General features: G+C 38.4%; 4 protein-coding genes across 5 annotated transcripts; all 4 read right to left on the reverse strand.

The window, feature by feature from the left end:
• Positions 1–1,542: 1,542 nt before the first annotated feature.
• Positions 1,543–4,373, reverse strand: LOC113733781 (F-box protein At2g27310-like). 2 transcript variants are annotated; one of them, XM_027259961.2, is made up of 2 exons: positions 3,951–4,373; positions 1,543–2,817 (listed from the first exon to the last, which is right to left on the reverse strand). In XM_027259961.2, exon 2 carries the CDS (start codon positions 2,776–2,778, stop codon positions 1,681–1,683), a length of 1,098 nt encoding a protein of 365 aa, XP_027115762.1. In that variant the 5' UTR covers positions 2,779–2,817; positions 3,951–4,373; the 3' UTR covers positions 1,543–1,680. The 2 variants fall into 2 exon arrangements, with proteins under 2 accessions (XP_027115762.1, XP_027115767.1); XM_027259966.2 differs by lacking the exon at positions 3,951–4,373 and adding an exon at positions 3,237–3,884.
• A 4,935-nt stretch (positions 4,374–9,308) lies between these two features.
• On the reverse strand, positions 9,309–9,900 carry LOC113716769 (outer envelope membrane protein 7). Its single transcript, XM_027241206.2, has one exon. It carries the CDS (start codon positions 9,754–9,756, stop codon positions 9,532–9,534), a length of 225 nt encoding a protein of 74 aa, XP_027097007.1. The 5' UTR covers positions 9,757–9,900; the 3' UTR covers positions 9,309–9,531.
• A 743-nt stretch (positions 9,901–10,643) lies between these two features.
• LOC113733798 (small nuclear ribonucleoprotein SmD1a) lies at positions 10,644–13,859 on the reverse strand. The gene is made up of 4 exons (XM_027259974.2): positions 13,707–13,859; positions 13,550–13,626; positions 11,097–11,288; positions 10,644–10,966 (listed from the first exon to the last, which is right to left on the reverse strand). Exons 1-4 carry the CDS (start codon positions 13,718–13,720, stop codon positions 10,905–10,907), a joined length of 345 nt encoding a protein of 114 aa, XP_027115775.1. The 5' UTR covers positions 13,721–13,859; the 3' UTR covers positions 10,644–10,904.
• Positions 13,860–14,878: 1,019 nt separating this feature from the next.
• LOC113716786 (probable aspartic proteinase GIP2) lies at positions 14,879–16,568 on the reverse strand. Its single transcript, XM_027241229.2, has one exon. The coding sequence runs from the start codon at positions 16,420–16,422 to the stop codon at positions 15,079–15,081; it is 1,344 nt and encodes a 447-aa protein (XP_027097030.1). The 5' UTR covers positions 16,423–16,568; the 3' UTR covers positions 14,879–15,078.
• Between the last annotated feature and the right edge of the window lie 2,659 nt (positions 16,569–19,227).

Below are 19,227 nucleotides of genomic sequence, written 5' to 3' on the forward strand. Positions count from 1 at the left end.
TCGACTCGAGCTCGAGTCTGGCTTTTCTTTGGTCGAGTCGAGCTCGAGCTCAATTTTCTTGGCTCGTCCAGTTCGAGTTCGAATTCGAGTCTATCTGTTATTAAGTCAAGCTCGACTCGATAAATCCAAAACTAGATTCGATTCGATTCGATTCGTTTGCAACCCTAGCACGGACAATGCTTCTTGACAGGTAATGCTCTGCGACTATTACAAACTAGTGCAAATTAAAAACTATTTCTCATGACATTCTGGCATTCTCACTCTTGTGTTTGGACGGCGGACCAAGACCATGTCCCTCGTAAAATTAAATTGATAAAATTTATTTCTAACTTAAGTTTTTGATCACTTTTTTGTGAATTCACCATGTGACTCACATATGATCATTTTTTAGGAGTAAAAATGCTAGATCTAATTTGTAAGTAAATAAACTGCTCAATTTATATTCATTTTTGTCTTTTAAAAAAAATGAATTACAGCGGCACTCCTATCTTATGCACTTTCAGAGTCCAAATTACTGCGACAGTTATCATCTAAACATACATCACAAATTACTACACTTTGTTAAGTAGTGGTAATAAATTTGACTTTTTGCAAGTAACTAAAGTGAAGAAAACTTGCTAGTCATTACTATGTAATATTACCGACAAATAAACCACCGTTTTGTTATTATTCTCACAAACCGATAAATTTATATTTTTGATGGTATTATTGTCATAGCAGTTATAGTAGGCAACGACCGTTTGCCGACCAATTAATTTGAAAAGATAAATTAATAGTACTCGAAAGGACCTTGTAATATCTAGAATTTATATCAGGAGACAAGACAGCAAACCTCACCTTCACGATCCACGTATTAATAAAAAATAAAATAGTCATATTGAGACGAAAATGGGATGGTCAACTTAGATTTAGTATGTAATTTATCCGCAATGGATCTTTTGTCCTACACTTTGTACCATTCTTTGTCTCATTTTTTATTATATTGCTATTTTTTCTACATAAATACCATATTTTAATTCTTTTTTTTGTTTCCTTAAGATCCAATAACTATTAACTGAATAAAAAATCAATACAACAGCTTCAAAAAAGTAATATATAATAGAAAATTAAAAAATACAGCAAAAAATTCATAAAAAAATCTCATTTTTTATGCATTTTGATTTTTTGAGTTTGTTAAATTTTGTATATTACTCAGTTAATAATTATTGGATCTTAAGAAAACAAAAAAGAACTAAAATATGATGTTTATATAAGAGAAATAGCAATATAATAAAAAATGGGACAAAAAATGACATAAAATGTGGGACAGAAGATTCGTTACGTAATTTATCGCGTGAAAGCTCAGTCATACACCTCAGAAAGAAAGTCAAAAGGATCATATGGTTAGACTGACAGAGGAACAAAATTATTGAGGCCATGCGGAGTTCATCAATAGTAATCCGCAAATTGCTTATCCTCAGTTGTTGCCATCAATCAAATCGTTAGTTAAGTCGATACCCCACGTTAAATGAGAATCTTAGTTGCTAACTAAGATTGAAGCAGTTTTGGACAGAAATCTTTTTGCTTATCAGCTGACAATCTTTCAAAGAAAAAGAGGAGTAGTACTACTCATCAATCCAATCCAGTGGTAGATTTTTACAGGTAGAGAAGCATCAGAAGAAGTGATCACACTTGCAGGGTTCACAAAAAGTAGTAACAGAATGTCATACATACTGCAATGCCACCTAAAATAAAAATTCTATCCAACCTGCTTTCATTTCTCATCTTTTCCTCTTTTAGTTCACTCTGCACCTTCGAGTACAGAAGACAAGACTCGAGGGCCTCGCTATAATTTTTGCTCCTCCTGCAGCTCAGTGCTTCTTTTAGGACAAGCAAACTGTTTCTGCCATTTACATGAGCACCTTCCATATCTTCCAGTTGCATGCTCAGTTCTGTCAACTTGAGAGTTGTCTGGACTCCAATCCCCTCCGTATGGATCACCCTAAACCTCATTAAAAGGATGCATTCGACTGCAGGACATGGAAGAATGTCCTTGGCAGGAAGAACGGATCCAAATCTTATCAAAAAATCCTTGTCAGTTGGCCAATGTCTCTGCCCTCCGAGAGAGCTCCAGCTTGAGAGATTAGCAGCCTGCTTAATTTTGCTGTTCACAAGAATCCAACTTAAGCGGATTCCATCGTGGAGATCTTGCCAAAGCTTCCCGTCTTTCCTTTCTTTTTCCATTGATGTGATCGGAGGCAATCCGTCTGAAACAGAGAGCTTTACTTCACCAGCATGGTCATCATCCCTGGCAGAGTTGGTGAGCAGATCAATCCGGAAAGGACAATTGAAAAACCAACCATTCAAGCCGTTAGCATTTGGGATGCCCCAAAGGACTTTCGAGCAGATGGTTTGGTCCTTGTACCTTATATCCACTATAGAAACAAAATCTGATGGTGAGAAAGTTTCCAGTTCATCCATATCATCATAGTAATCAGCTTCATTCCATTCTTCAGGATGGTGAAGATAGTCATTAAACCGAAACTCGGGAACTTCCTTGTTCACTATAAGAGGGAAACAATCAGCATAGAACTTTTTAAATCCACCAATAGATGATATCAGACTTCTGACATCATCCCTGCTTGTTGAGGGCCACATGGAAGAGCAAACATTTTCCCATAATCTCTCTTCCTTTGAGATGGAGGAAAATGCTGCGCAAGCACATGCTGCACCAGCCAATGTTGCACCATCAAGACGCCTCAGTATGTCATAGAATAAATCGCTACTCAGCGATGCCATATGTTCAATTGTTGCAAGAGATTTTAAGTAGTTCTACATCTGGAAACATAAGAACAATGAGATGCCCAGAGACATAAGACCACTTTGAACATGATATCTGCAATCAAATCGCATAAGGAAAATAAACGTGCATAAAAATAAAAAAGCCCGCTTCCATACTCATTAATTACTTTGCCACTCGAATCCAAGATAAAGGCAGATTGTAGTATCTATGGCGGAATGTAAAGCTAAACTCCATAAAACATGTTAATATTACTAATTCAGGGATCAGAAATGAGAGCATATTAATTTTAGTCTCGATATTATCTTCTGAAATTATAAGTTCTTACTCTCAAAGCCTTGATGTCCTTGTGTAGCATACCGGAGAGCAAACTAGTAAAACGAATGAAATAATCCTTCAATGGGTAAGTAAGTAGCGCAGAGATAAATTGTGCGATACACCAAGTAAATGTAATCACCTAACATTCCTTGTCCTGAAGCAGCGAGGATCCGTTCCCCATCTTCAGTTTCTTTTCTTTTGTGTTCTGGGCTTATCTTTAGCTTTAAAGTAATGCTCTTAGCAGTGTTCATTTGGGGTATATTGAACCACACAGGAGTGAAGTAGTGTACAATTGTTCTATTACTATAATAATTCTGGAAATGGACGAAGTTTTCGAATCTAGCTCGTGAATTTACAGTTGCCCTGTATCTTCTTTAAAATGACTGGAAACAACTTGCAGCCTTAGCTATGATATAGTTACAACTTCCAACCAAGCACGCAGCTGTACCATACCGTGTCCTCTGAGATTAATGTCTCTTTTTTTTTTTTTTTTGAAAAAAAAAACTCTCGATTGACCAATCCAAAAGAAATAGAATCAGAAAATGAAAACGGATGATGAAATTAAAGAATAAGACATTAAAGGGAACAAGGATGAAGGAAAGATTTAGAAAACCAGATATTACCGGAATGTAGAATCTAAGGAACTGAAAACTATGCCTATCACATAACAGGCGGAATAGGACGACAAACTAATAATACTTCATCAGGATCATGTGAAGTAGACACAAAATAGTGCTTCAAAATCAAGAAAATAGTCCTTGAGAGGACATCAAGTTATAAAAAGCAAAAAAAAAAAAAAAAAGTGCTTCAAAATCAAGAAAATAAAAATCAATTAAAGAGAAAGAGAAAGCACCTCAGACCGCCGGAGGAGGAGGAGGAGGAGGAGGGCAACAGCAGATTGATGCGTCACTTGTACTAAGGAAACTAGCGCTCAGACAGTACAATGAATTGGGTTGGAAAACGCAATAATGATGATTGAAAAAAAAAGAATAAAAATGACCCAGTACCAGTAGTAGGGAACTGTAAAAGATTTCGATGGGAACGGTATGGAAGAAGAGATCTTTTTTGGGTAAGGTAAGAAGAAGAAGGTGATGAAGAGTAGTGACAGTGAGCTCTGATAGCTAGTAGTAGTATTTACTAGTAATATGACTGGGGAGGAGTTGGAGGCACAGCCATTATTACTATGACTGGGGACAAGCTGTTGCCTTGTTGGAGTAGGAGACGCAGACGCTTCTTTCCTTTCTTCCAGCCAGCAAAGATGAGGAGATGTGGATTACTATTCGATTAGGTCATCGGCTTGATTAAATGTGTAATTAGTGTCTGGACGCGTAGTAGGGGGCCCGTCAATAACAACGTGCATTAAGTGGACCAATGACGATCTTCGCGAATCGCAAGCCAGGACCGGGACCCCCTTCCTCGCTCCCCATTGCCTCCGGAACAGGGAAGTACATGTGTTTGAAAAAATTTATTTCACTTAAATCGTAAATATATTTTTAATTATTTTTTATTTCATATATATCATATCACAAAATAAAAAGTACTTTAATATTATAATAAATAACATTTTTCAAATAATAAGTAGTATTATTATTGTCATTTGCTTTCCTCATCTAATTATTTTTCTTTTTAGAATTTGTTGAACAAAATGGGATTCATGTAGTTTCTCTCGATTACCTTGAATTATTTCGCCTAATTCTTGAAATTGTTTTTTTTTAAATGTATTATTATCTATATCTATATGTATTCAGGAAGGGATTTTTAGCAGAAACCCTCTCAATGCCTTTTAAACTTGTCATACTTTTTTCTAGATTTTTGTATTTATTTTAATATATAAAAAAGTAGTGGGTTATAACCCACCTTATCACCAATCAATATTCACACTATCCCACTATCACCTTATCACCAATCAATATCCCCACTATCTTACTTCCACTATCCCACTATCTTAATTCATATTTTTGTATTTATTTTAATACATAAAAAAGTAATGGATTATAACCCACCTTATCACCAATCAATATTCCCACTATCCCACTATCACCTTATCACCCATCAATATTCCCACTATGTCACTCCCACTATTCCACTATCTTAACTCATCCTACAATTACTCCTACAAATTCTTCTTTTACTGATCGACTTAATTAACTTATCGAGTTAATTCCCTCACCCTCTCTCTCAGTTTCTTATTTGTTTTGGGTTCTCTATTGATTTTGTAAATGTATTTATTTTGTTTCTTTTGTGAGTAGTAGTGGAAGATATTATGTGCAGAGACTCCAGCAGAAATCAACCTTTTTGCGGCCGGCTTAATTTTTCAGGTCAGTCCCCTCTGCCTTTTAAGTATGTTTTGCTTTTGCTTTGTTTTTTGTCATGAATGATATTGCATTGATTTTCTGATCATCCATTATTTCTGAAAATTTTTTACAAAATCTTATGAACGGTTGTTTGCTTATTGTTACACTGTAAAGCAAAGATAAAAAGGTATTGTTTGCTTATATAATTGCGGATGGTATAGGTTCATGATTGAGGGTTCTACTATTTCTAATATAAATTGTATATTATAAACATTTATTTGTTTGTATTACTGAAATTTTTTTAATTATTTTTTATTGCATATTTATCACATAAAATAGGTGTTACGATAGTTATTTTCATAATTTTATTCCAAAAATGATCGTGCATGAAATAAAAAAAGATTTTTTGATAATTAAAAAAAATAATTAAAAATGATTTATAATTGGAGAAAAACAATTCAGATACTACTAATAACTAAAGCACTATACACCCATTATTAAAATTGGATTAATTTTTAATTTCGTCAGAAATCCTTTTGGCAAAATTGCATTCTAGCCTTTCTTTTCTTTATCAACAATGACAATTACAACTACGTGATTCATCTATCTAGCAACAACACGATTCAACTCATGGAATAAATAGTTCATTGCTTAAAGTACTTAAACGAAAGGTTAGAGCCAAGTCCTACTTAACACCTGCAAGTAATATATTACAATTAGAAAAAAGAAAATGATTCAAGAGGAGCAAAAAACTCACCAAGCGCCTGACATATGTGCAATCGTCAATGCATTTTTGAGCATTTAAAACTGCATTCCTTAGTTCTGGTAACCACCTCTCTGTAATTGTTTTCATTTGATTACAATGCAATTCTATTAAATTCTATTGATGCTATTTCTATATTAATTATTTTATTTTTTTGGTTAACAGTTCTCATACAATGTATCACTATTTACACATAAAATAAATACATAAACTATTGATTTTTAATTTAATATATATTTTATTTCTAGATCAAAGAAATGAAAAATCTAACTGTCCTCGAGATCGTCAGGCATCTACATCACCAATGATTTTGTGTGATCATGGTAAATATACAGTTTCTTATATCGTCATACTCATCTTACATACACACTTTTTGACTGCACTATCTTGCTAAATCAACTATAGATACAATACAATACAATTGTATTACAATTGTTCGATTACAATACAATTGTATTACATTCTATTGATGCTATTTATAGACAACTTAGCAATTTTATAGATTAGCAATTTATTTTATTTTATAGATTACCAATTACTACATATACCAAAATATTTTTATATAGGGATTACTTCATTAACTATGGGTGCTAATAACAATTCAGTTGGTGCGTATTTTTCATTTGATTACAACACAATTGTATTAAATTCTATTGATGCTATTCTATATTAACTATTATATTTTTTTGTTAACAATTCTCATACAATGATAAAAAAATTCTCATACAACCGAAAAAAGATGGTTCTTGAATGATATATACATTCTATTATATTTCAAACTATTGTTAAACAGATATTATATTTTAATTTTGTTGGTAAAATTTTTTCACCTTTATTTGTTCACCATTTTATTTTTTTTCAATAATGTCAGCACCGTGCATAGCACGGGTATTCCCACTAGTAGTATTGTAAGTTAGGAGCCTAGCTTAACTATAACTTGTAAGTTATAATTAAAAACAGTCAAATCCAAACAAAGCCTAGCTTAATTATAACTTGCGAGTTAGAAGTTTGAACTGGACTCTCAAACACACTTTATTCGCTCTTGGTAAAGTGGAGCTTTTGCTTGTGATGGTTAGCTTCCATAATGCGTAAAGACCCAAAAGTTTAAATTTAAAGAAAAAGAACAATGCAACCCTCAATACTCGCAATACATACATAAATAGTTTATTGGGAAAATCATTTAAAATGTCCCATATGTCTCGCCAAATGAATTTTTTCGTCCTTTAATTTTAAAATTTTAACTTTACGTCTCTTACAAATTAAAGTTAATAGATTTTAGTTGAATTTTCGGTCATTTTTAGTTTGAAAATCACCATGTGATCTAGATGTGATCAATTTTTATACATAGAAAGAAAAGGTTAAAATCTTGATTTTTTAGGAGCAAAAAATGGATACGGATCGAGTCATATCTCATTTTTTCTAAGAAAAAAATTAAATATGAATCAGATCAAATTTTAATTTTTTTAGAGACAAAACTAAATATGAATCGGATAATTTGTTTCACTACAAATGAGATCTAACGTTTTTGCCAAAAAAAAAAAAAAATCATGTATACATCATGTGATGGATTTAAGGTAAAAAGAGTGATTGAAAACTTTGGTTAGGATCATTTTGCTAATTTGATTTTGTAAGGTACGTAAAGTTACGATTTTAAAAATGATGCACTAAGAAATTCATTGAACAAAGTGTAAGGAATCTTTTGAACGATTTTCCGTAGTTTCTAGCTCTTATCTTACTTTCAGTTTTCTATTTCAAATGACAATTTTCTACACGACTTGTGTTCCTTATCTTTTCGTTTTTAAAGAGAGAAGACAATGGCAATGCTCCATCTCACGTCGAACGAACATTCTTTCTATTTAGGAGGAAATATCAAGGGCATTTTGGTTGGATATGCATTCAACCGCACACTACATTTTGGCCGACGGTCTGACACAACAAAAATCTATAATTATTTGGTTCCGGAACTGCAGCATGATTTGTTTGCAAGGCATTGGTCTATCTATCACTTTTACCTTTGCATTTGTTTGATATATGAGCTGTCGGATATAAATGTCTTTTTATGTAATTATATATATATATATAATGGGAATAGCTTGGAAGGGAAGTTTACTACTCCATATTATTATTTTGTCTTGGGTTTCATGTGAATTTCAACTGGAATTCACATGATCAATGATGGGGATCCAGCATTCAACCACCCTTGTTCCTGAAGCATCCTCCCTAACTCTTCTAGTTCATGGAGTACACCAATTGCATGAGCATGCCGGAAAAGAGAGGAGGTTTAGGTGACCTAAATTGCATGAGCATGCCGGAAAAGGAACCGGCAACCGATTTTTCCAAAATTGGCATTTGATGCTCTCCACCCGCCGTCCGTCAACCATGCAGCACTTAATAATATTTAGATGCGGGCATTAATATTCTCGAGTCTAAGAATGAACCCGCCGTAGTGATGACTCTTCTTGGGTCGTTAGCAAACCAGTAAACTGAAACAAGGTTTGTCTCATCTATTACCCTCCCATCGATAAATTCATACAAAAATTTGGAGCATTCGAAAACAGATGGCTATGATCTCAAGCAAATTCCTTCTTTGCTTGCCATATTCAAAGCATAGGAAATTCCTTCTTTGCTGTTATATTCTGTCTAAGCATAAATTGGGGAACCCAGCTACTGCGCAAGTGGTTGCGATGCGGTGTTTGATTTCTATGACTGTTAAGTAAATCCTTAGCGGTGGTGTCTATCCCTTAGTTGTCCCGTCGCTGTTTGTCCAATTATCGCAATTAAGATGAACACTCCAAACACTGCTAGTAGCAGTACTATTTATTACTAATCAATTCACCCCCTATTTCCATCATCAACCTTTGTTTTATCTGCAAACACTGGAAATCAATCCAAAAGGCATTTATTGCTTTGCATCCTCCTAATTTTGCTACCTGAACGAGGCTACTCTGATAACATCTTACATACCACAGTCCGTCCATATATATAAAATCCCCAAAAAATATAAAAATCAACAAAGTCGACTAATAAATAATTAAACCTAAAAACAAGTATGCACAGGATCCACTTAATCGAGAAACACAAACAGAAGATTGCCAACACAAAGAAATTCAAATTCTATGAATTAATCAGTGAGGCAATCCATAACAGCTGATGATGCATCCAAAATATTAGACTTGCCAGTAAGTATTAATGGAAATTCTGCGGTGGTACTCGTTATCTCATCTCTCCTGCAACAGAGAAGGCTATGACCTTTTTTTTCTCTTTTTTCTTTTTTTTTTGGACTAATACTACCATAGAACCGGTAGCAGTAACATTCATAAGCAGATTAGAGCGGAAAATTGAGTTACACGTTGAACAACAAGTATGTGGAGAAGTAATCACTTGTCGGCGTCGGATGCATGAGGCTCGTCGCGGGCCTCGTCCGTTTTCTCAGCACTGTCGCTGACGTCATCAGGGTCACGAGCGGGATCAGACTTGTCCATGGCCGCTCGAGCTCTCTGGAGCCAGGGTTTGAAAGCGAGCTCTATGGTCAGCCACCCCATGGCAAGGGCTCCCAACACCACCGCCGCCGACTTTGCTGGGTTTAAGTTCAACTTCGCCATTGATTAAGTTGCTTCCCTGCGCCGACTAGATATGATAGATACACGCTAACCACTTGTCTTACTATTATAGCTTGTGGAATCTCTGTCTCGCTATTCTGGGTTTTGGGCTACGCCGACTTGCATCCGAGTATATAGACACATTGATGCCCCTTTCGAGGGGATGGCGCTAACCAATTGGCAAATTCCTACATACGGCTCCTACTTGGGCCCAAAAGCAATTTGGCTCCTACTTAGCCAATCTCTCTCTCTCTCTCTACCCCAAAAAAAAAACAAAAACTTAAAATCTTTTTTCGTCACGAATTCTCGCTCACGGGAGAAAAAGCGCCATACCACAATGATGGCCATGGACTTTGCGTGGGGATTGTTGGATTTTTCTTTTTTTTTTTTCCTTCTTAAATATATAAGGGGATTGTTGGAATCTTTTGGGCATGCAGGAAAACGGGTCGTCAATTTCTAGTGGTGTCTAATCTAATGGACTGGTACCGCTCGCTTAGAAAAACCTTGAGCATGGATCATGGTAGAACAATCTTTTCTTAATACACGAGATGGCTATCCACATTTTCACTCTTCTTTCCGGCAAATAGAAGATTCTCTGCTCTGCATTCCTAATCAACTAAGGTATCCAGTACACGCAGCAGCAATAATCCTGACGCTCATAATTTTCACTGAATTTCGTAATCAACAAAAAGGTATTTAGATTCAGATCCCTACGTTCGACCAACGTATTCCTAAGTACGTACCAATCCTAGTCAAAACATATGACTGCTGGTAAACAGGCTGATACATGGTTTAATATAATACCGGTAATTATTAAGCATTACCAGAACACATGAAACCAGAGGATTCTCGCGGGCAATCAGAATTATTCACCATTGGATTAAGACGCATAATCTCAAACTAGAATACCGATGTAATATAACCACTGCAAGTCGGTAAGAGCAGCGAATCAGACAACACAACTGAGAAACTAATTCACATCCCTGTGCCTGCCTAAACTTGGCCACTGAGAATTTGCTGGAGTACAAAGATAAGTCGCACATAAAATTCCAACATAATATTGAAGAGATCCGTCGACCTAATTAACCATCCCTCAAGTTAACATGTTTACATAACTGATTGTCACAAAAATTGAAACCAGCGGACCAGATCTAGCGACCTCGACCGCGGCCACGCCCGCGACCACGCCCTCGTCCTCGTCCCAAAGGCCTCCCTGCATCATGACAGACAAAAAGAAAAATTAACGGAAGAATACGTAGTAAAAACAAGGAAGGACAGTAAAGAACAAGAGAAGTGGAATCATCAAGTAATGGTCATATCAGCACAGTAGATAACTTCCATACCAGTGGTTGGCTTCTTAGGCTTCACCCTAGGTGTCTCTTCCACCAGCAATGTCTCAAGGTTTAAGCTGTCTGGAAGGATGTAATAACGAATGTTATTGCCTCTCACACTCAGGTGATCCAAAGTAACTGGGTTCTTTCCCTTTAGTGTAAGTTTTACAGTCTTCAAATGTGTGTTCATGCTGATATCCACACCTGTAACAAAGGCAACAAACCTACTATCAGAAAGCAGGCCCAGCAACTAGTTTCAGACCATAATGTTTGTATGGACTCATCCAACAAGATTAAGCAACAAAATAAGCATAAGGGCCTAAAGCAACTTGCATCAGGACTAGGCTTTTGATAACTAACAAATGGGAATTTCTAGCATTTTTAAAGAAAATCACACACATCCTCAAGCATAAACTGACTTGCAACTGTTATGAAAAGTTAAAAAAATAGCTCAAGTAGACATTTATACAGTAGCAAATAGCAATCCGAGTTGTTATACACGTTTCACCAAATTAACAACCTGCAAATCAAATTTCAGCCACTATGAATTAAGCGTGGTTAGCGCCAGACAAAGAATGATCAGATCACATGAACATGCATTTTATGTCAAGCTCTCTGAAGTCTTTATACTAAAAACCAAAGACTATAAATCGCTTCTGCATGCTTTCACAATGATACATCATCATCCAGCTATCTGTCTAGTCAAAGAGGAATAACTTTCTGATCTTCTTCTAACCCAATATTGGTTTTACTGGGATTGCAGCTTTAGGAGAGAAGACAGACAAGTGAAAAAAGAACTACTTTGTTTCAGAATTGCACCAATATTTGGCACTTGAAAGGTCGCATCAGGAAACTAGTGAAAAAATCTTAAAATCTGACCTTAAGGTGACTACAGTAAACAAATTCCTAATATCAAACCAAGCATAGGGCTTATTAATGATCCCATAACTGTGTATATATTTCAATTTACACTGAGTACCAATCATCCACTGCTTAAATGTTTTAGGCACTCAATGACTAGAAACAAATAGAAAAATATATTTTTTAGCTTAAGCACTGATTGAGGCTCTATTTCTCACTCCCCGATGGCATAGTTCACAGAAATTGACTAAATAAGAGATGCAGTTTATATAACTCCACATTCCTAACTTAACTCTCTTAATAATTTAAAGGAGTGAAGTACCATAACTTCAACTAACTTATCAAAATAGAAAATTTTGAACATATGCTGGGAAGACAACCTGCCTTTTCAAATTTTAACTACGTCATATTCTAGGATATAGAATGGGCCTTTTTTTTTAACCAACATTCTCCATCTCAGGAGTAGGCCATTCAAGTAACCCCCCCCCCCACCCATTCTGTGCTTCATTCTAAACCCTTAACTTGACAGTAGTTGTCAACATGGATTGAAACTGGCATCCAAAGGAAAGTAAAAGACCACATTAAATAAATAAACATAAATTCAAATTTTAAAAAAAAAAATGTGCTCAAATGCAAGTGATGCTTGCAGTTTGAAAATTCAACATGAAAGCAAATGCAGAGCAACAGCAACAACATTTGGATGTTAAGATCTAAAGGCATGAAAATACAACCATTGAAGAAGACAAAGGCACACAACCATCAAGAGGGAGCAGGGATAAGAGACAGAGATCTCTATAGCAATATGTGGTATGCTAGATCATTTTCATCTCATAGCTTATCCGCTTATCTGCAAAATTTGTAGTCTAGGTCAGAGTGCTTCCAATGTATCAGCCTAACTCTTCTTTCATCTATTATTCTATCCAGAAGTTTACTTTAATTCAGTATTCTATTTAGATAGAACAAGAGTGTCATCCGTAAAAGCCAGTATCAACACAATTTAGAACATTGCAGTCCACAATCCAAAAGTCGTCACCACAAAATTACAAGTCCCATTTCTGCTAATCTGATCCAGGTTCAGAGTTGAAATTCATTGATATCTGGTTCAGTAATAAACAAGGAGAAATCCTGTGGTTAAACAAGCAGTTGACAGTTCACTATTCCCAACCCAGGCCTCTCAATATACTAGCATTACGATTTTCTGTTGGAAAAAATTCACATTGCGTGCACAACAGCAAATGACAAAACCCAATATTCACCTCAGTTATGTTCTGAACGAAGCAAAATATAGAACAAAACGTCCACCACAAGATGTAAACATATAATTATCCACAAAAAAAAAGGACGTACAAAAAAAATTGCTAAAGGCATCAACACAAGTACAAAAAAGAAACCCTAAACTGCTATTGACCTAATTTCAAAATCTTATTCAGTAAAACAAAAAGCCGGAAAGTAGAAAAAGGACACCGAAATCTCTCAGAAAAACCTAATTCAAAATTTTTAAGGCGGCTTTAGCTTGTTTTCACCCAAAAAACAGATCGAGAAAACAAGTGGCTTATAAATCTCAGCGCGTCGGGAAGAGAGAGAGAGAGAGCAAGAGAACCTACCTGTAATGGTTCCGTGAACAACGGTGCCGTTTTTTAGCTCAATCGACACAGTCTCATTGTTCAACTTCATCAGAAATCTGTTGAAAATTTAGTTAGCATACAGCTATAATAAGCGACTGAAAATATCAAAAGTAGTAATAAAATAAAGAAATTTTACCTAACAAGCTTCATTGTTGCAGAAAGAAGAAGACGAATGCTACGGCTTGGCAGAAGCAACAACAGGGCACGGCCTCCTGGAGGAGCCAAGGGTTTTAGGGCAGAGGACTGCTTTGTCGCTTTGGACTCGCGACTACTTTAACAAAGAGCCCCGTTGACGTCTTGACGACGTCGTACACTGGCGCCCTTCTTTTGTTATTCCCTTCGTTAGTTTCTCGTCGAGATTGGGCCAGGCCCATGACACTTGTGGTAGTCTAATCGCCTTTAGCAATGGACCACAATGCATTAAAACAAGGCTAGACATTGTTGTGTATTTTAGGCTTTCAGTAAGCCCAAATATAATTTATCTGTAAGCTATTCTCTTTTCCTTTTTTCTTCCAAACCGTCAAATAAGAATTTAGTTGGTTTTTAAAAGATATCCTAAGTTTTTATTTCTGGAACAAATGAAAAATAAAGGTTTAAGTCAAATCAGTTAAATATTGTACATTATTGAGAATTTTTGGTCATTTAACCAATTTATAATTCCGAAAAATAATGAGCGTGACTTATTATTTTTTTAAAAAAAAAAAGAATTGAGCTACAGGGGAAGCCGTGTCTTGCGAAATATTTCCATGTTGCTAAGGGAAGTTTCGAGCATTGAACACTGCTACTGCTTAAATCATCTCGATGGCCTCATTTTGGGCAGACGATCTAGGGGTGTCCGTTGCTGCAGCCCAAATAAAATTTTGAGCGATTAGAACATGAAGGCCAACCTCTTACTTTTTCATTTTCTTTTTTTTTTTTTCCAATGAGGGGAGGTGGAATTTAAGAAGCGAAAATACAGATTTGAATTCAGAATGATTTGTGTGAAGGTCATCCCGTAGTATATATTTTTTGATATACATCTGGAGTAAGAATAGTTGAGAAGGAAGCCTACTAAAGGGGAAATTTTATTCCTTAACTTGTGCAACTTGCCATGAATTGACCTTAGAAAGACAAGGCCCTTGCCATGAATCGATGGCTAAACCACAAGTCCACGATATGTAGCTGGAAAAGATGCAGTAGTAGAGTATTCTTTTGCTTGATAGCAATTGCATGGCTGTCCTAATAACAAGTTGTGGTGTGAAGGACTAATTGCAAGATTAACATTCAACTGCATGGTTGCATGTATTTGAATGATGTTGAGAATCAAAAGAAGATTAACGTTGTATATGGTCCCAAAAACCATCTTTTATTCCAAGGAATAGTATAGTAATCCAAAGACACCGACCATAAGGCCATTATTCGGTGCTAAATAACAACAAAAGTAATCATGTATAGACAGACACACACAAAAAGCAGCAGCAGCAGCATGAGTTGTGACTTGAGAAGCAATCCACTCTTTGACAGAGAGTTTAGGCTGTGGAGGTGAAGTTAAAGTTTGCGCATGTGGTTCGAGAGCCCAAAAGCGTAAAGGTGAAGCCCAGTCTTGAAGTAGCCAAATCGAATTGCAAGAGCAAGTCCTCCAATTGGTACCCGCCGATCACAATTGAGGTCCTGGGATTCACTCCACCATTCACGAATCCAAGGCACAATACATTATCGTTCACGTACACCATGGAGTTTGAGCCAGTGATGCTCCAAACCACGCTTTGACTCTGCAAAACAAGATCAATTTGGGGCACCGATGGACCCAATCGTGTGCTGAAAACGTTCTTTGAGCTGAAGCACACCTCGAATGGAGCTACACCAGCAACTCTGCTGATGTTCCCCGCAGCAGCCTCGCTAATAAAGGCTTCTGTGACTGCTTTGTAGATGGAAGTCTCCAGTACGGTGTAGGGATTAACAGTGCTGATCTTTGTTCCGCCGTTGCCCCGGCTATCAATAGTCAGCAGCGTCGCGTTCAAGGGTACAGTCTTGTCGTTCACCTTGATAGACTTAACTCCAATGAAGTATTCGTCAGAGGGCTCTCCTTGGCTGGAGACTCCAGCGGTGCTAACTGGGTTGATGAAAAGCGGGGTGTATCTCAAGAACCCAGCTGCTTCGATATTGGGAAGAAAATTGTAAGGGCCGTCGCCGAAAAATGCTACACCACTGGCCCTGGTTGAAGATGACAGGCAAATGGCGAATTTCTTGTGGAAACTGAAGGCAGCAGACAACTGGGATGGGAGCCCAATGCGAGCGCGGCCGAGTCCAGCCATGCCGACTGTACCACTGGCGAGGCCTTCCAAGAGGAAGGTTGGGCCGCAGCCGAAGATGAACTGAGGAACTGTGGCGGACGGACCGGAGTTTGATCCATCGGTGGATGACAGGGTGAGAGCGTCCTGAGCCACCTCACCCCCGGTGGAAGTGTGAGTGATGGTGTTCTCGGGGAAAAGAGCGCAGGTGTCAGTGTTGCACCCTGGCTTGGGCGCGCCCGTACAATTTCCGCAGCCGTTGTTTCCCGCTAGGGAGCACTGGGCGCTGCGGCATCTAACGGGGCGGTACGTGGAAGAAACGTAGTCCTTATCGCAATCAACCCACAAGAATCGGCCGCCAAGATCAAGAACCACGTTCAGGGAAACTGAGGGGGTTCTCTGATTGACTTTGGCCACGTATTGCAAAGTGGAAGCATCCTTTGTGACCGGAACAACTAAGGCATGCGGGCGAAAAGAGCCCTGGGCGGCGCAAGTAGTTGGATCCCCCGAAAGTAGCAGCAGTAGGACTGCTACTAGCGGATAAATGGATGAAATGACAAGCTTAAAGTTGGCGGAAGCCATTAACTACAAATTTCAGAAGCAGTCTGGTCTGGTCTGGATGAGTTTATTAAATCTGCAAAAATGGGGAGGAATGCCCCCTCTATTTATAGTACTAAAGTCTAACGCACGCCCACAGGGCAGCAGGGCGGGATAGGCTGCTCCAGGACACGCCACCAACTATGAATGAATATAAAAACCCACTTTCAACGAATTATTAAGCTAATAATTAGATGACTCTTTGCAAATGCAAACACCACCGATTGGCTCAACGTGAATTTTTTGTGGGATTCCTTTAAATTATTTTCAGATCGATTTATCCGTTAACTCTCGTGTCTATCTAATTATGTGTATGTGTGTTAATTCCGTTTCGAAAAAAAAAAAGGCAAACACCAGTTAGCTGTTAATAATTTGAAGAATGATCTACCAGCCTGCACTTCTGCTTTGACTTTGACGAAATCTTTTTAAAAAAATAGTTTTCGATTATTTTGTTAACATGGCAAATCACCTATAGAGCCTAGAGGAGGAGAAACGTAGCAGTAATGGTCAACTATTATACACAAACGGTAATCTGGCAGCTGTAATATTCCCCCACTTCTCTGCCCGACAGAAAAGTAAGACGCCATTTTTTCTTGACAGAAATATTTTGCAAATTGCAACTTGATTTGGTTGCGTGGAATTATCCTCTCTTATCGTCGGTTTGACGTTGAAGTGCCTTTGTGGGCCCGAATCCAGATCGTTGGATTGCATATGTCTGAACCAAAATCCGGTCTATTCTTTGACTTTCTGGTCAGATGAAAATGAAATTTCTCCACCGCCACCTGTACGCCGTCCCGAGCTTATCCATACATCAAAAAACTCGTGCCCCTCCAAAGAAGATCTGAAATAATAAATGCATTCCAATCCTTATTTTGCAGGTCTGATCCCGTAAATTGAGAAGAAGCAAAAGGAAACCGCATTGTTTCGATGGCTTTTAAAATTCTTTAGACCGCTTTTCTTGAGCATGTTGGCAAGGCCAAATTATATAATCGAGGAAGGCCAAAAAAAAAAAAAAACAGTTAAACCATTTGCATCTCATGGCTCCTTATTACAACGAGTAATAATCAAAAGATTTAATTGTTGTTCTACATGTTAATAAATTAAGAATAGCTTAATTAATAGTACTAATATCTTTTAGCAGGTGTGAGAAAGTTAATTAGGTCATCCACGAAGAACAAGGTGTGATATATTTTGCGTGAGCCTGTAACCTTCTCGGATTATTCAACACGTCCAAGCTTCAATCAGGATAGAAATGATTGACAGTATTGCCGTACAAGATAACGAAATCCTTTTCTTCTCTTTTTTTTTTTTTTAATCCTAGACCCTAAACCCGAAAGAGGCACCACCGAGTCTTAGTAAAAACGTTTTGTAATTTGATGCGACTGTCGAAAACCGTGTCCGAGCTGATGCGGCCGACCTGGTTGGGAAAAGCTGAGCTGGGATCGTGCTAGGTGACCTGAGAAGAGAGAACGGAGGCGGGACTGATGTCCCTGGGATAACTCCGACGGTCAAGTTAGTTTGGTCGTAGAAGGATATAGTAATAGTAGAGAATACTCGTGGGCGTACCTTGTGTAGTCTTGATAGTGGAGTATATATAGGACCGTTCGAGTTATAGTTTCCTTATGGGAGTCAAAGTTCCCTTAGGGTTCGGAGTCTTCCTAGGGTTTCCCGCGGCGGCCCCTAAATGTTCGGAGACGGCGGCCCATCAAGCCCATCATAGGAGACCTCCGACACGCCGAGCTGGCTTTCTTAGGCCGAGCTGGCCCATGCCAGCCTCGAGGTACCCACGGCCGACCTGCCGCGTGTGGTCTACCGACCTAACATATGTCATGCGCGGATTTGCCCCACTACACTAGCCCCCCTTGAGTCTAGAGTCACCGAGGGGTCGCGTGAATTTAGACCAAATCTCGAGGCGTCAGGTCTGCCAGGGATGGGACCCACGATCCCACGACCGTGCACCTTGTACGGATAACCGCCACGCATGCTGTCATAACCGTCACTTCAGGGGTCACGTCCGCCCATGACGGTAGTTGTTAGCTCAAACGTTTTCCAAGGTGACGGTTTCTCAGCAATAAATTTTGAGATTTCAATTCAGGACTCTTCAACTTCCCGCCCTGGTGGCCTATAAATAGGCCCTACCAGACGTCACTTTCATGCTTCCTTTCTCATTTCTCCTCCTTCACAAATTTTACCAGCTCGCTCCCCGTCTAGAGAGTTCCAGAGTAGCGCTTTCCCTTAAGCACATATCAGCTCTTCATCCACTAGTAAGTCTTCTTTTCCCTTTTATGTCTTCTTCCTCCACGCACTCAGACATCACCAGCTCGGCACCTAGGCGTAGAGTAGTCCGACCTGCACCTATAGAAATAATCTCTTCCTCCTCTAGCTCTTCTTCTTCCAGCTCGTCAGAGTATCTTCCTTCCCCCATTCATTCTCCTACTTTAGAGATGGACCAACCCACCCAACCTGTCCGGCCTGACGCTGGAGCTGCCGACCTAGGGATTCCCCTAGAGGTAACTCCAGCTCGGACCCGGGCGGGACCTTCCAGGGGGCCGGATATCGACTTCGGGGAAGTCGAGCTTATCCCCCCTATCCTAGACCAGGGAAGTGTCGACGAGCTGGTGGGGAGGTATGATATCCCCCTTCAGTTCGAGGCCAGGGCTGCCCGACCAGGGGAGTACGCTTGCCGACCTCCTTCTGAGTTTGTGGCTATCTACAGGGATCAGCTCATAGCTGGTCTCCGTCTTCCCATTCCCCAATTCCTTTACCAAATTCTAACCTTCTGGGGAATTC

The sequence above is a fragment of the Coffea arabica genome, chromosome 1e (genome assembly GCF_036785885.1).
Source record: "Coffea arabica cultivar ET-39 chromosome 1e, Coffea Arabica ET-39 HiFi, whole genome shotgun sequence".
Taxonomy (NCBI): Eukaryota; Viridiplantae; Streptophyta; class Magnoliopsida; order Gentianales; family Rubiaceae; genus Coffea; species Coffea arabica.